Source organism: Cydia amplana, chromosome 19 (assembly GCF_948474715.1).
Source record: "Cydia amplana chromosome 19, ilCydAmpl1.1, whole genome shotgun sequence".
In the NCBI taxonomy this organism is placed as follows: domain Eukaryota; kingdom Metazoa; phylum Arthropoda; class Insecta; order Lepidoptera; family Tortricidae; genus Cydia; species Cydia amplana.
In genome coordinates this window covers 737,031-753,575 of record NC_086087.1, presented here as the reverse complement: position 1 = coordinate 753,575, position 16,545 = coordinate 737,031, and the positions used below count along the sequence as shown (strand labels likewise).

General features: G+C 36.4%; 1 protein-coding gene across 2 annotated transcripts in view; it reads left to right on the top strand.

Annotated features, from left to right (window-relative positions):
• LOC134657232 (calcium/calmodulin-dependent protein kinase kinase 2) overlaps nt 1–16,545 on the top strand; it is a 232,439-nt gene that overhangs the window by 172,614 nt on the left and 43,280 nt on the right. For both annotated transcript variants that reach the window (XM_063512801.1, XM_063512802.1), the window contains one exon: nt 15,337–15,411. In XM_063512801.1, the coding sequence (XP_063368871.1) occupies nt 15,337–15,411 (75 nt within the window). The remainder of the gene's footprint in view (nt 1–15,336; nt 15,412–16,545) is intronic.

The following is a 16,545-nucleotide window of genomic DNA, read 5'->3' as shown; positions in this document are numbered from 1 at the left end:
AACAAGCTCACTGACCAGCAATTTCGGAACCAAAAGTTTTCAATAGAAAGGAGGATGGGTCAATTATACATAGTGCTGCAGACATTTTGGACTAGTCATTGAGTTTTCACTTCTGTCGGCACTCCCGGAATGCAACACGTTGTTTTTTTTTAAATTCGCTTAATCGCGCCCGGGAATCGAACCTACTTTTTCCACACTATTAAAGAACACAAATGCTTTTCTTCTGGTAACTTAAATGTTCTATCTATCTTGGTGATATGTCAATGCAATCAAATAATCTGAAAAAATAATAATAACCCAATTTATGAATTCCGTTCCTTCAGAAAAATGCGAAATGTACGTACAATTTTTAGGGATATCGTACTTTTCCCAGAGACAAATTTAGTTGGCTAAGACACATTTTCACTGATTTGTGGTCTGTACTAAAAATCTAACATAATATGATAAGGACTTAATCGTTTTAAGCTCAAGAGTGAGTTTTCCTAAAGCTTTTTCTAAAAATTATGTCTTTATTAACGTTAGGAGTGCACTGCAGCATGTCAAATGTATGCCAAAATGTCAAGGGAGAGAACAATAAATTAAGTTTAAATTCCACTTCCACTCATCAGCAAAGTGATATAAGTATATCAGCAGTTTAAAGTTATTTTAGATTACAAAATTAGCGCATCAAAAAAATCAAAGTGCATAGAAAAAAAGTCTCCTGAGTCATAATAAAATTGATGTCTCTTGGGTCACCAGAAAAGTCACCAGGGAGAACGATGACCCAAATCACATTTAAAAGAAAATGTAAATTTTGTGTACTACCTACGAACATTTTTCAAAAAACTATGTTTTTATAACATATTAGACCCAGGATAGATCTAATACCTCTTTTCGTACCCCGGATAAAATGGTCGGCGACTAAAAAAGTAACTGAAACGTTACGTTATTAGGTTCACGATGCCGCGTTGTACCCTTGCCTTCGTTGCGATATGTTTGGTAAGTCAGGAGACTTAAAAAATGAGCCATAATTTTGGGACATATTAACAAATATTTTTTTGAATATATATTAATTTTAGCGGACTGTAATAATTTACCAGTTAAATTAGATGTAAATACCTTTTTAGTTAATCGTTAATATGATATATTAGTAGCAGTAAAACACTTTATTGTACAAAAAGACATATAAAACATGAAAAAACACACATCCTTCGTATATGGTAGAATATATTTTTCACACTTATAAGTAAAAACCAAAACCGATACGCGATTGGGATACGCTCTTTTTGTATGGGATAAAAAAAAATTCTCCTGGGTCACCAAGAAAAATCGACATATTAAAATAATTCAGTTCGTTTTTAAGTTCTAGTCAGATTGACTTTTTGGTTATTTGAGATAAATTACAATAACGCTTAGATTTGAAAAACATGATTTTCTATTTTGTTGCGATCGACCCGGGTAATAAAAATACGGCGAATTTGAACTTTTGTTTGTTGTCGTTGTAAAATGTATTAAAAAATAATGTAGGCACCCCTGACAATTGAAATTCAAAATTATCCAGAAAAAGCGGCCAAGTGCGAGTCGGACTCGCCCATGAAGGGTTCCGTATTTAGGGGATTTATGACGTATTAAAAAAAAAACTACTTACTAGATCTTGTTCAAACCAATTTTCGGTGGAAGTTTGCATGGTAATGTACATCATATATTTTTTTTAGTTTTATCATTCTCTTATTTTAGAAGTTACAGGGGGGGGGACACACACATTTTACCACTTTGGAAGTGTCTCTCGCGCAAACTATTCAGTTTAGAAAAAAATTATGTTAGAAACCTCAATATCATTTTTGAAGACCTATCCATAGATACCCCACACGTATGGGTTTGATGAAAAAAAAAATTTTGAGTTTCAGTTGTTCTAAGTATGGGAAACCCCCAAAAAAAAATATTTTTTTTCTATTTTTGTGTGAAAATATAATGCGGTTCACAGAATACATCTACTTACCAAGTTTCAACAGTATAGTTCTTATAGTTTCGGAAAAAAGTGACTGTGACATACGGACGGACAGACGGACAGACAGACAGACAGACATGACGAATCTATAAGGGTTCCGTTTTTTGCCATTTGGCTACGGAACCCTAAAAATGAGTGTTTCAAAAAGGCACCCTGTATTCCTTACATACCTAAATAATCTCTTATTCAATAAAACATATAATTACTAAACACTGTGATTTATTTCAAATAAATGCAAATCGATCGGATAAAAGATATTAATACCTACCTATACAACAATGAATACGAGTACAGTCAGCTGCAATAATATGTTACACACCGAAGGCCGTTTTGCGGTAGATCATGTTAGATCTTATTTGTAGAGCCATAAGAGCGTGTCACGTATTTTTGCGGCCGTCGAAGAGTAACATATTATTGCAGGTGACTGTACCTATGAAAAATTCGAGGGTTAATAAAAAGCATTTCAACCAAAGCATTTATAATAATAACGACCATGGACGCCTGCAACCCCAGGGTTATTGTAACCCCATAACAATAAGGTTGAAATTTGCATTTAGTGACCGCAAAGTCAGGTGAGCGTAATCAAGTAAATCTGTTTTCATCATATTTTATCAAAAATAATCTCTTTTCTGTTCTTGTGCTATTTTCTTATTATCAATACTCTTAACTTATATGCTATATACGCTGCTGCTTCTATGATGTTAACATCTTCCAAAACAACAATAAATATGCAGGTTTATGAATTAATTATTTTATTGTTTGCTATTATGAACAAGTAACAACGCCATCTGTTTCAATTTTTTCCGAATTTAAGTTTCTGGCTGACCGCAGCGACCACGTATAATGGTAGTTAACTTCTGTAACGTTAGATGGTGCTAAAAGGTCACATAAACTTCACGTGCGGCGCGAAGCGTTTCCATGTGTGCGTGTTAGCGGGGAGGGAAGAACTAGCGGGCGTGGTTTACGAAGCGCCAGACGCGGCTGCAGTAGGCCCTTAAACCAGATATGGAATTTACCCGTCTTATCATTAATTAAAATGTTTTTTTAAGTTACACTTAATTATGACCCCGTGATTAATTTTTTCCACATGTACCGAGCAGCATTGTACTGCAAACATTAAGAAACAGAAGATGACATGACATTACTAGATACGAGCTTTTTATAGTAACTGCCAACAAGCGTTGACAGTTACTTTAAAAAGCTCGTATCCCGTAACTTGTGTGGTGTATTACATTGCGGGAATTATTTTGTATGGTTAAAATTTTCAATGCATTTCTAAGTAAAATCTATCTCAATATACTTTTTAGGTCCTATGCTAACCACCGTTTAAATATTCGCCCGTATTGGATTTACACACTGTATATAATATACAAATACATAAATACATAGAAAACACCCAAGAAGACTCAGGAACAAATATCTGTGCTCATCACACAAATAAATCCCCATACTGGGATTCGAACCCAGGACCGCGGCTTCACAGGCAGGGTCACTACATTATGCAAATGTGACACGGTATTATGATTTTTAATTAACCCGGAACCATACGTGGTTTAAACTATGTTTTTAATCTCAAAAGGCATAAATTTAACACCTCATAACATAACGTGTTAAGCATTTCAAGTCGAGCAACTTAAAGCTAACTTAGAGAACTGAAAGCACAGTAGGTAAGCTCCGTTTCACATCGTAAATGGTAAGCTCTGTGTACCGAGTTGGGAATGTCATTTAAAGCCTGCTTTGTAACGTTGCAGATTCCCTACTTTATGTTTTGTTTGAATGAATGAATAAAGCTTTATTTATTCCATACAGATTTAATATAACGAGAATATATCAATTTATAATATTACATGCTATAGTAATCATTAATTACAGTAAGGTTAGAAATAATATAATTTAAAAAAATGAGGTACATTTAAAATAAAGAATAATGTTATTCAAATGTATTTCTACGCATGATTTTAATTGTACAATTATATAATTTAAAATATGTCAACAGCATGCAATAATTTCATTATAATTATCAAGATTTAATAATCTGTGTGGATCCCCTTTCGGTTTAAGCTTTTTTAAGATAATATATATTTTAGTTTTAAACTGTTTGGAAATCTTTGGTGTTACTTAGTAGATAATGTAAACCTAAGCTATTAATACTATTATGTATAATCGGCCCAACTAGCCAATATAGGATGTTCTACGTTAGCGTTATTATTGTTCCTGATTAATTTATTTCTCAGAATACCAAAGTAGCAACCTAGAGCCTTTTATTCAGTCTCAATCCTATACTACCCCTATTAAAGTTCTAAACAGAAGGTTTACAACCAACAATAGGCCTAAATAAAGGTCTTTAACTGCTTAAGTACCCTTTCACGGGACCGAGGCAAACAAGCACTCGGCTTAAGCATGCTAACAATAGCCTGGGCAGAGACGAGTAAGATTTAAAGACTGTCAATATCACAAATTTGCAAAGTGCGAAAATTATCCAAATAGGTGGAATATTTCTCGGAAATTTTATCAAAATTCACAGGAAACAACGGAAAGTTTCATTCTGGGCAGATCCGATATATAACAAGTATCCGAAATTGTTCCAATTGTAAGTTTCGCAATTTTGGAAATTTTTAGACGTCACGGTCGTGTAGGTACCTCCAAACACTTATCAAAATACATTTAGCGAATGATGCCACTTATGCCAGGTTAGCCTAAATTACATCCCACTTCTGAGGAAAGCTCCTCTCTTACAATACAAATACAAATCCTCTTTATCACAACCTCAATAAAACACAGAGACACACATAAGTAATACATGAAGACAGAGGTAACAACACCCTTCACACTCTCTTGTGTTATTTCTCATAAAAAGTTCATCAGTCGACGCATTATACGCATCTTTTTACCTATTTGCTATCGCTTTCGTACTAGCTAAATATATCAAAACCAATAATTCCTATTATATCGCTGAGCGGACCTCAGGATAAGGCCGGGACTCCACTAGAAAAAATATATTTTATACGAATAATATTATTAAGTTTTCACGTGAAAAAATTGTCGATCGCGTGTCGGTTTTCGTCGACGTCGGCCAGTTGCCTTATGCTTTGTACGCATATTGGCAGTGTTTCGTTTTCACTAGTCTCTGTTTCAGGTTAATTTGTTTGTCGAAGCACAGTTATTTAAATTTTTAAAAGCTGCTGAAAGCGTGGCTTTACGAGGATCCTGTTTTACGTCTTTTGTTCTTTGTAGTACTTATTTGTTTTTCAGTCTTTGTTGTATTAAGTTAAATATCTGGGAGACCGAGCTTTGCTCGGAAAACATATAAAATCTCATAAATTAGAGTTTTCCCAGAGATAAGACCTAGCTAGATCGATTTTTCATCGAAATCGTTAGAGCCGTTTCCGAGATCCCCGATATATATATATATACAAGAATTGCTCGTGTAAAGGTATTATATATTCGCTCCTTAATTAAGTTAAAGTAAAATGTTGTATCTTTAATAAACATTTTTATATTGTTTGATTAAGTAAACAGAAATATCATTTTAAGATTCTAGTACTGGAGCCAAGGGGTTTTAATTATTGACCGAGCGTTAGTGAAGGTATCCGTTTCAACTTGGGTAAAAATGATTTCGTATGCCTGGAAGTTCTCCTCTACAGTCTACAGGTCGCAATTCTCAACTGATTCTCGTGAAATGTGTTTTTGGTAATTTTCATAATTTACATTTATTCAGTTTTAAGTTATGCTCGCGATTTCTACACGGCTCACAGAAGCACTAGTTAAATATGTAAGTATATTAAAACGGTATATTAAAACGGTATTTTATTCGGTCATAATATAAATATAAAGCGCGTATTTTGAAAAAAGTATTTTTATAGTACTAACTTTAATTTGTCATCGAAAACCCTAAGATATAGCACTTGTAAAGCCTGTAGCGTGTAACGAGAGTAAGGCATTTATCATACATTTTTAATCGAGCATTTGCTGTCAAGGCAGCCCTTACATACATAATTATCTTTGATATTAAGTGTATTACATTACAGCTATGAACCGTAAATGTCAAGGTGTCACTAAAACATGGGTTAGTAATTTAGACACTCTTGAAGACGTAAGTGACATTAGAAAACCAGGCTTAACTTAGACTTTATTGCGTGGGGATACGGTTGATAATTGAATGAGTTGTAGAATGACAGTTAAGGTTATTGTGTGGTAAGGTAGAACAATAACTCTAATTACTTGTAAGATAGTATGTAATTTGTGTTGGGTAAGGGGCTAAGGGCAACTGTACACTTACATATAATGGTAAACGTCTTTGATTTTTCTTTTTAACAATTTCCAGTCGCCATTGTCGCCAAACGCTCCAAAAAGTATATTTAGGGTAAACGGAAGAACAAGATTTATTATCTATATCTAATACCTTTAAACGAGCAATTCTTGTTTATTTATATATTTATTTATTTATATTTATTATTTATTTTATTTATTTATTTTAGTTATTTATTACACAAAAGTTACAACTTTTTTGTTAAGGACAAAGCTCCACAAAACTACATTTGTTTGACTGTGGAGTCGCATTATTCTATACAAAAAAAATATATATATATATTTCGGGGATCTCGGAAACGGCTCTAACGATTTCGATGAAATTTGCTATATGGGGTTTTCGGGAGCGAAAAATCGATCTAGCTAGGTCTTATCTCTGGGAAAACGCACATTTTCGAGTTTTTATATGTTTTCCGAGCGAAGCTCGTTCACCCAGATATTATGTATAATACACACAAATAAAATGTTATAAAACAATCGAATGAAGGATGTGTGTGATACAAATAGTGTCCCGTTTCCGTTCTGATCACGGAACCCTAAAAAAGGCAATGGAAACAGCATTCTAATTGTGATTTGTGATCACACGTCGTGCCGGGTCGCCTGATCAAACGAATTGCCTTTCTTTTGTTTACTTTGTGTGATTAAATGAATAAATTGCTTTCTTCTGTGCTTTGTGAATAAATACTAGCTTTTCTTGTGTATTCCGGAATCACACTCGAATGTCTTAATACAGGGGTCCCTTTCTATCAAATCGTCGGGTGACAAGTAAAAGTCACTAACTGACATCATTGAACTTATTGGACAATAAACCGTGTTACAAGTGTAATAAAGTGCATTGTTACTTTAATTTTTTGATAGTACTTAGTGACTTTTACTTGTCACCCGACGAAATATGAATTGGTAGCGTGGTCAGAAATCGTATACCTTTAAACGAGCAATTCTTGTATATATGTCGCAGTCGGATTGTATAATCCGCCGTATTACATTACGGCTAGCCGTTTTACAAAACAGGGGCGTTTTGAAATGCGGCGGATCGACGATTAGCCGGATTGAATGCGGCTGAATGAAAATCCGCCGGAATGTATTCGGCGCCATACGTTCTTCAAGACGGCTAGCCGTAATGTAATACAGCGAGTCATTAGCCGCCGCTTTGACAGTTTTTAGTGCCCATTTTTAACACTCGTGGCGCTGCCTGACATAACAACAACAAACTATGAAAAACGCTGGTGTGTCCATCAAATCTGGAGTTCGTCGGACTGTTTCTTTTCAAAAAACATTTCCTTTGCAACTTAACTAGACGGAGCCCCGCTTCGCGGGGCTCCTATTTCTGAGCGGTTTGCCCTTCGGGCATCTGAAGCTACCTAACGAACCTAACCTACCTAGCTATTGATTTAGTGAGACGTCCGTGAAAACATTACACTTTGGGGAAAAAAGCGTAGGTAGGTAAGTAGGTTAGGTTCGTTAGGTAGCTTCAGATGCCCGAAGGGCAAACCGCCCAGAAATAGGAGCCCCGCGAAGCGGGGCTCCGTCTATTTAAGTTGTGAAGGAAATGTTTTGGAAAAGAAACACATGAAGTGCGGTGGGACCATGGTAAAAATAAATTAAATTGCAAACATTGTCAAACTCCGGTTACGTAGGCGACCGAAAGAATGGTCACTCTACAATTTAAATAGTAGATACGATGCGGCTAAACGTAGGCCGCCTTATTGAAGAACGTATCGTAATGACAATCCGGCTAATCGTCGAACCGCCGCATTTCAAAACGCCCCTGTTTTGTAAAACGGCTAGCCGTAATGTAATACGGCGGATTATACAATCTGACTACGACATATATATATTTCGGGGTTCTCGGAAACGGCTCTACCAATTTCGATGAAATTTGGGTTTTCGGGGGCTAAAAATCGATCTATCTAGGTCTTTTCTCTGGGAATACGCGAATTTTTGAGGTTTTACATGTTTTCCGAGCAAAGCTTAGTCTCCCAGATATTGTATACCTATTTGAAATATTATTGTCAGTTGTCACGTTTCTGTTTTTTATGACAACCGGACACAATTCAAATTTTATACATGAAATATTTTATCTTATACAGCCGTAATAATGACGTCACACTTCCAGTTTACACACTATTGCGATTTTCTAAGAAATTATTGGGAAAAAGTAAAAAAGCTTAAAACATACAGGAAGTATATCAACAGAAATGGTTTTAGATTAAATTTAGCCCACTTTACAAATTTTGAAATGTGTTCAGTAATAGATAGAAAAGGTGTTAAGTCTAAGAAATTTTTTGTTGTAATTTTTGCACGCTTGAGTAAAATATTACAAGCCATTATCATAAATCATTTTACGAGACGTTTCGAGCTTAAATTTTAATCTCATCCTAAAAAGGTCAAATCAACTGGTTTACGACCTGAGCTATAAAAAAATCCAATTTAATCTTGGTAAATCCAGGAACTCACTGAAGTAATGAGCGCTGAAATGTGCTGAAATAATTTAGTATTTTAGGGACATTTCGTGTTTAATCGGGTGAAATATGCTGAAAAGAAATGTTCACTCCTACGAATGTACTTACAGAGTGAATAGGTTATGTCTGGCCGATTCTGAGTATTGAATTTCGGTGAATATTTTTTCCTCTAACTCGTTGTCATGGTTAGTTTTAAACCCTTTCCACAACGGGCCATCTGGCAAGTACAATAATATAACTTGGGACACGAATTCTTCTAAAACTGTTGCCTTATTAAACGAACAATTAGTTAGGTAGTTATTTAAATCAGGAAGATTACTAACTTACGTTATTCTATAATTACAAAAACTAAATAGGTTATTTACTTACGGATTCACGGCCACGATTCGCCCACTGACTTTGGGATAATAAAATTGTTTAACCAAGAGCAACAAATACAAACTACGTACACTCATAAATTTAAGGGCCCGCAAGAAAGGAAACTATTGGGTAGTACAATATTAATAAATGATTAGCAGGATGAGTATTGTTTTGGTTACGGATTTGATCTGATAACAGGGCGGCATCGGGCATCTTTCTCTGTCACTCTATTTACGCTATAATTGGAGTAAAAGAGAAAGATACCCGCAATTTGCGAATTTCAGTTTTCGCGGTAGGCCCCCAGTTTCAATACAAGAAATTATAAAATCAGAAGCTCTAGGAGATCGATTCTAATTTAGCACTCTGTTCGGGTTTTGACTTAAAGATCGTCTTGGTGATTGGCTTGCATCTCACCGATTTTCACTTAATTTCGCATGCACCAATCATCGCGAGCGATCGTCAAGGTCGTATCAAAACCAGTTACAAACCCATAACAATTTTTTAAATCTGAATCGGTCCCTACGGTCACGGTACGCTCACTGACATCATAATTTAATAACCAAGGCCCACAATTACGAACTACTCTCATAAATTTAAAGAGCCTTACCCACAGAGAGGGAACAAGTGGGTAGTAATGTTAATAAATCATTAGAGGAATTAATACCGTAAAGTAGGCTTCTGTAACAGATTTTTTATGACATAGGGGGCCTGATGGTAAGTAATGGCCGTCGCTCATGGACACCTGCAATACCAGAGGGGTTGCCAGTGCATTGTTGACCATTGAGGTGGGATGGGACACACTAACCTTTATATATCTTAATAGCATGCGAAATATTAAAGGTTCATACTGTTTATAGCTCATACACTGTGCGCTGGTGAGGCTGGGCCTAGACGTAATTCATTCCCGACCTGCCCCAAGCTCAGTCCTCCGTCGGGCGAACTTAGTTATCGACTAACCGAGTTAACCGACACAGGATTTGTTGATATAGTGACAGCGCAGTAGCTATTCTAAAGCCAAAGAGAATTTGAAATAGAGGCGGATTGTCAAAGTAAATTATGTAGCCTCAGTAAATTTACTGCCATCTTTTGACAGAAGATTAAAACTGTTAGAATGTCATTTGACTTTGATCCTTATTCTTTCACTAATTTGGGTTAATTTGTAAATATTGAAATTAACGTCATTTACTCGAGCGTAGGCCAAAGTTATGGTGCAATCTTTTCGAGCGATGGCGCCATAATCTTTGGCCTAATATCGAGTTGAGTGGTGGCCTCAGTATCCGAGAATGACTTTTTCTTTACGTTACGTTTTTTCCTTAGACTTTATTCATCTTATATGTCTTTGGTGTAAGTGTGGAAAATAAAGTTTGAAGCGAGATCAAAAATAATAATCATAAATTTTTCTATACCCCCCAAACAACTTATTATTTAATTAGTAAAGAAACTGATACGCAGTGACCACTAAGCTTCCTTATTCCTTTGATATAATGTAATAAGTCTGAGTTTCACCGGAGTTCGTAGATATAGGTACATATATTTATTTTGCACCAGAACTCTATGTTTCGTGGCAGTAATTGCCCTGAAAGGCTATCAATTTACCAAGTTGGAGATATATCATATTTCTGCGCACGTAACTACGGCGTGTTGCTATGGGCTATGGGATAGGGGTGTTAGTGGAGTCGAGAGAGAAGTCCCTAAATTCATTATTTATTATCAACAAGAGAACGAATACGGTACACATATCGAATACCTTTAAACGAGCAATTCTTGCATATTTATTTATTTATTTATTTATATGTATATATATTTCAATGATCTCGGAAACGGCTCTAACGATTTCGATGAAATTTGGTATATGGGGGTTTTTGGGGGAGATAAATCGATTTAGCTAGGTCTTATCTCTGGAAAAACGCTAATTTTTGAAATTTTATATGTTTTCCGAGCTTTGCTCGGTCTCCCAGATATTGAGTTTAATTAAGGTAAGGTGGTTATTTATCTGGTTTTTTGCACAAACGAATATTTTTTTCCATTTATCTCCATAACATAACGCAATATGTGGGTTCAAACAGGGTTACAATGTTTTAATATCTTATTCACAGTGGACGCAAATAAACTAATTTCAAACAAATATGTTAATTTAAAATATACCTAGTCGGACCTATTTACTATTTAGTATTTAGTATTACCAGTAGATATATTATGTACCTCGGCTTCGCCTCGACCGACAATTGTGATGTGACGCTTTCTTATTTATACATTATAATAAATAAATATATATAAGATCTATTGGTACGTGTATTTATTATTATGTGTAATCTTCTTATTCCTGTAATTTATTCGTGCACTACCTGTTTTTAAAAGCTGTCTGGAAGAGATAAGGCCTCCTGTTTACTACCTTTATTTACATTGTAAATCATTTTTTTTATGTCGTGCAATAAAGTGTATTTATTTACTCACTTACTAAAGTTCGTCTAAGCTAACTACGTAGCGACTTAAACAGAACTAATTGAAGTGTCATTATAGGTGTCATTTTTTAAAGACATTTGATACTAATGATGACATGGCCACACTTCGTCATCGCAAGTGCCATGAGGAATTAGCTCGCTCAGGCTCTATTTCAGTTTGTTATTTCAGAAGTAGATACTCAAAGATTATTTTATCTAAAAATAAGTTATATTATTTCTTAAAATGTTGAGGGATTACGCGCGCCGTCTCCTTATTTATTTTTATACCCAGCCTCGTTCCTGAGGGCCGACCGCGAACCACGCACACTTCCCTGTCACACTTACGTACGAATTTACAAGTGCGACAGAGAGGCAACACGTTGAACGTGGTTCGCGGTAGGCACTCTGTTATAGACCATATATTTTTAATATCGCAAAGTATAAGAAAACACGCGGCTGACAGATATGAACGAGCGAGACGCCGGTACTCTGCCATCCATCTTACAAAAAGTTCACACTGAGACCAGTTAGTAATAGAGACTGCCTATACAAAGTAACTTATTTGACGTTCATAAGCGCATTGTAATTATGCCTACTTAAATAAACTAACTTTTATCTTATCTTTATCTTTAAAGTATAAGAAAACACTGTCAAAAAACCAGCTGACAGGTAGATTTGTCTGTATGTTCTCATTAATGTATGTCTTAAGTTAGTTATGAATAAAATAAATAAATTAACAGGTAAATGTACATTCATCAATAAATAAACTAACTTAACTAAATAAAACTAAATTAAAACTAAAAACTAATACTAAAACAATACATCCCATTCTCAACATCCAGCTCAGCGACCATTCCTGGACCCAAGCATCCCTACCCATCCGTCATGGTGGTCTAGGGATCAGAAAAATTTCTAGTGTAGCCTTGCCAGCTTTTTTGTCTTCAGTCCACAGCTCCGCAAGTCTCATAGGTAAAATCCTAAAGGGTCTTCCCTCAAACTATGAGACTGCGGGCTTGGACGAAGCCAAGAAAGCTTGGTCAACTGCTTGCCCGAGCAAGGATTTCCCAACTCATCCAAATTGTCAAAGGAGCTGGGACGACATCATGTGCCAAATTTCAGTGGATTCCCTCCTAAACCGTAGTACAGGCCGTGAACGGGCTCGACTACTGGCTTCGGCGTCCAAGGAGTCCGGGGAGTGGCTCCGGGCATATCCTTCTCCAAACACCGGAACCTTCCTCACGCCGGACACCCTCCGCATTGCGACCTGTCTTCGGCTTGGAGTTCGCGTCTGTGCTCCACACAGGTGCCCCTGCGGCAGTGAGGTCGACGAATTAGGACACCACGGGTTATCCTGCCAAAAAAGTGCTGGCCGCTTTTCAAGACACGCTGCCCTGAATGACATAATCCGCCGGCCTCTTGCATCCGTCAACGTGCCAGCTCTACTGGAACCAACTGGCATAGCCAGAGACGACGGCAAGAGGCCGGACGGTATGTCCTTGGTTCCTTGGGGTTTGGGAAGGGTGCTAGTGTGGGACGCTACCTGTGTAGACACACTGGCCCCTTCCCACCTCACCGGAACCAGTAACCAAGCTGGTGCGGCGGCTAAAGCGACCGAAAAGCTTAAAATGCATAAGTACAGGGGTCTCGGCCCCGAGTATATTTTTATGCCATTTGGGGTTGAGACCCTTGGCCCGTGGGGTCCTAGTGCCCTACAACTTTTTAAAGAGCTGGCAAAAAGATTGATCGACCTCACTGGTGACCGAAGAGCTGGCAGCTTTCTCGCGCAGCGTATTAGCCTCGCTATACAGCGGGGAAATGCTGCCAGCGTCTTCGGCACCATGCCAAAGGGGTGCAACTTTTTAGATTTATTTTAATTTTATATAGTATTAGTCGTTATGAATTAGGTCCCTACCGAAAATCAGCGCTACGGCTTGCCGTGGCATTACGCTGAGTGTGGGTCCTTTTTTCGTCTGTTCTTTTTATAACCTATCCACTAAGCAAAGCTTGTACTACGGGTGCTAGGCGATGATATACATACTTACATAGATAAATAAATACATACTTATGTACATAGAAAATACCCATGACTCAAGAATAAATAATATGTGCTCATCACACAAATAAATGCCCTTACCGGGAACGAACCCGGCACCATCGGCTTCACAGGTAGGTTCACTACCCACTATAGTTCGTTTTTTTAGCATTAGAAAGAACTTGAAAGAAGGTAAGCGATTTTGACATGTCTTTTAATTGAAAAACACTTTTTAAAAATCAATAACTATTATTTCATAAGTATGAAAGCAGAAGACTATAAAAGATCGTATAAGATTCATAATTGTTACATATTTACCGTAACTTTTTTTTAAATGTGTTTTTCAATTAAAAGACACATCAAGATTGTTTACCTTATTTCTAATGCTAAAAAAACAAACTATAGGCCAGACCGGTCGTCGATTGCCAGTCTTCTTTCTCTAGTAGTCTCGGGTCCGTCTCGTACTCTGATACATTGCTAAATCTGTAGATTTGAAGCGATGTCTCGATCATGTGCACCTGCTGGGGCGTCACTTTGACGTGGCACGATAACTTTTCAATCAGTTTGCATTTCAATCATAGTTTGTGACAAGAAACATTTCTCTAGCTAAATTTCAATAAAATTTATTCTAATTTAGTTTATTTTAACACTTTGGCCTATGACACTGTTTTTTTGAAGTGAAAACTTCTTTAGCGGCGCTGGGCACGTTTTGAGGTGGGGAAAAAATGATAAACTCGGGACAGCGTAAGGCGATCACGTGACCGTAAGGAGCGTAAGGCGACCACGTGACCGTAAGCCCCGTAAGGTACTCATAATTTAAATGACATTTAAATCAATAAAGAAAAACTCAAGGTTATTTGACATTTATGTTGTGGACTCCTTTTCAAGACTCTTTACCTATGTTCAAATAATTTGACGTTTTCATGGCAGTATGTAAATAAACATGTCAATGAAAAAGTGTGATCTTATTTGAGAATGATAATAATATAATTATAATATAGTAGTTTATGCAACAGTGATATAATAAGGGTTCTTAAAATTCAAGGGTCGAAGTTACAAAACGAGACGTAGTCGAGTTTTGTAAAAAAAGACCCGAGAATTTTAAGAACCAATTATGAGCTGTTGCATACATTACTTTTTCTATGACAGCTGCAGCAAAAAAAAAAAAAAAAAAAAAAAAAAAAAAAAAAAAAAAAAAAAAAAAAAAAAAAAAAAAGAGTTATTATTAAAAAAAAGAGATTATTAAAAAAAAGAGTTATTATTTAAAAAAAATTGAGTTATTATTTAAAAAAAAAAGAGTTATTATTGTAAATGAAAACATACCTCTTTCAATCAAGATGATCGGAACTTGTATCTTTAAAAAAAATAAAGCAGTTGTATTATACTCATAAGATGACTGCTAGCAGTCATCTTATGAGCCTATAGACAAATCATTCAAATGACATTGCTTTAGATATCACTGTCAGTCATTTAATTGACACATTTAAGTGCTGGAGTAGAAAAAATAAATAGAATACCTCCGCTAAACGTATGTATCGTGTTACCGGGCGTCGGTAACATAGTGAGGTGAGTTTTCACTTCTATCGGCACTCCCGGAGTGCAACCGTTGTTGCTTGATAACATCGTGCCATTCATGCCCATAATTTTACCGCGTCAAAATGGCAAAATCAAAAACGATATATCTAGGAGCCAAAATATCTAGAAACGGCAGAAATTCGTTAATAAATTTATTTCCGCTTGTTTCAGACATTCGGCGTTGGACGTTGGCGTCGGAGGCGACGCCCGGGACTCTAAACTATGGCAGAACGCAGACGAAAACAGGTGAGATCTAGACTACTACTAGGAAAAAAACGGAACCCTTATAGGATCACTCGTGCGTCTGTCTGTCCGTCTGCCACAGCCTATTTTCTCGGAAACTACTGGAACAATTAAGTTGAAATTTGGTAAACATATGTAAATTAGTGACCCAAAGATGGACATGTACAATAAACAAATGAATTTTAAACACGGGGGCCACTTATGGGGGGTAAATGAAAAAGTTAAAAAATAAAGTTTTTCAAACTATATCGTGTTACATATAAAATGAAAGAGCTCATTTAGATTTTTTAAATATATATTTTTTTTAATTTTAATATATGTAAATAGGTTACAAGTTATTTAAGAAAATAGCAAAAAAAATACCAATTCCCCTTTATCTCCGAAACTGCTGGGACTACCATTTAAAAAAAATACACAAAATAGTTCTTTACCCTATAGATGACAGGAAAACCCATTAGAAATGTGCAAGGAACGCGAGTCCGACTCGCACTTGGCCGGATTTTTTTACTCCACGGTTTGTTGATCTGTTTGTGTCTTGTGTTCCACGTTCACGTTCAAAGATGTTTGTTTAACTACAGACTATCTAAAATGAGCGTGCTGAGAAATTAATCCACCCGGAGCCCCCGGGGCTTCAAGCGGAGGCGGAATCATGATAATTTCATACTCTAGTGTAAGCGAGGCAGTGGTATATTACTTGTTATATTGGCACGGACGGGGCACAGTCTACGTGAATTAAACAGCGTGCTAAGAAATTAATCCACACGTAGCCGAGCCCCTGGGGCTTCAAGCGGAGGCGGATAATGGGGTCGGCCGGTCGAAGTATTTAGTAGATGGCGCCATCATAGCTTGCCCTGTCAATCCCTAGAATTGTGTCTATTTTTTGTTTTTTAAGCCAGATCTCTTAGAAAAAGGGATAAGCTATGATCGCGCCATCTATGCAAACCTTTGACAGTTGTCAACCCCATTTCACACCCTAGTACAAGCTCGGTGTTATATGCTTTGTTATATTGGCACGGACGGATTACAGTTTTCGCCTACAGTGTATGTAGTAAAATTTAGCTCTATTTTTTTACTTACCTATAACTTAAAACGGACGGTTTTTGTTGTTGTATTTTTATTTGTAAACTTTTAAAACAC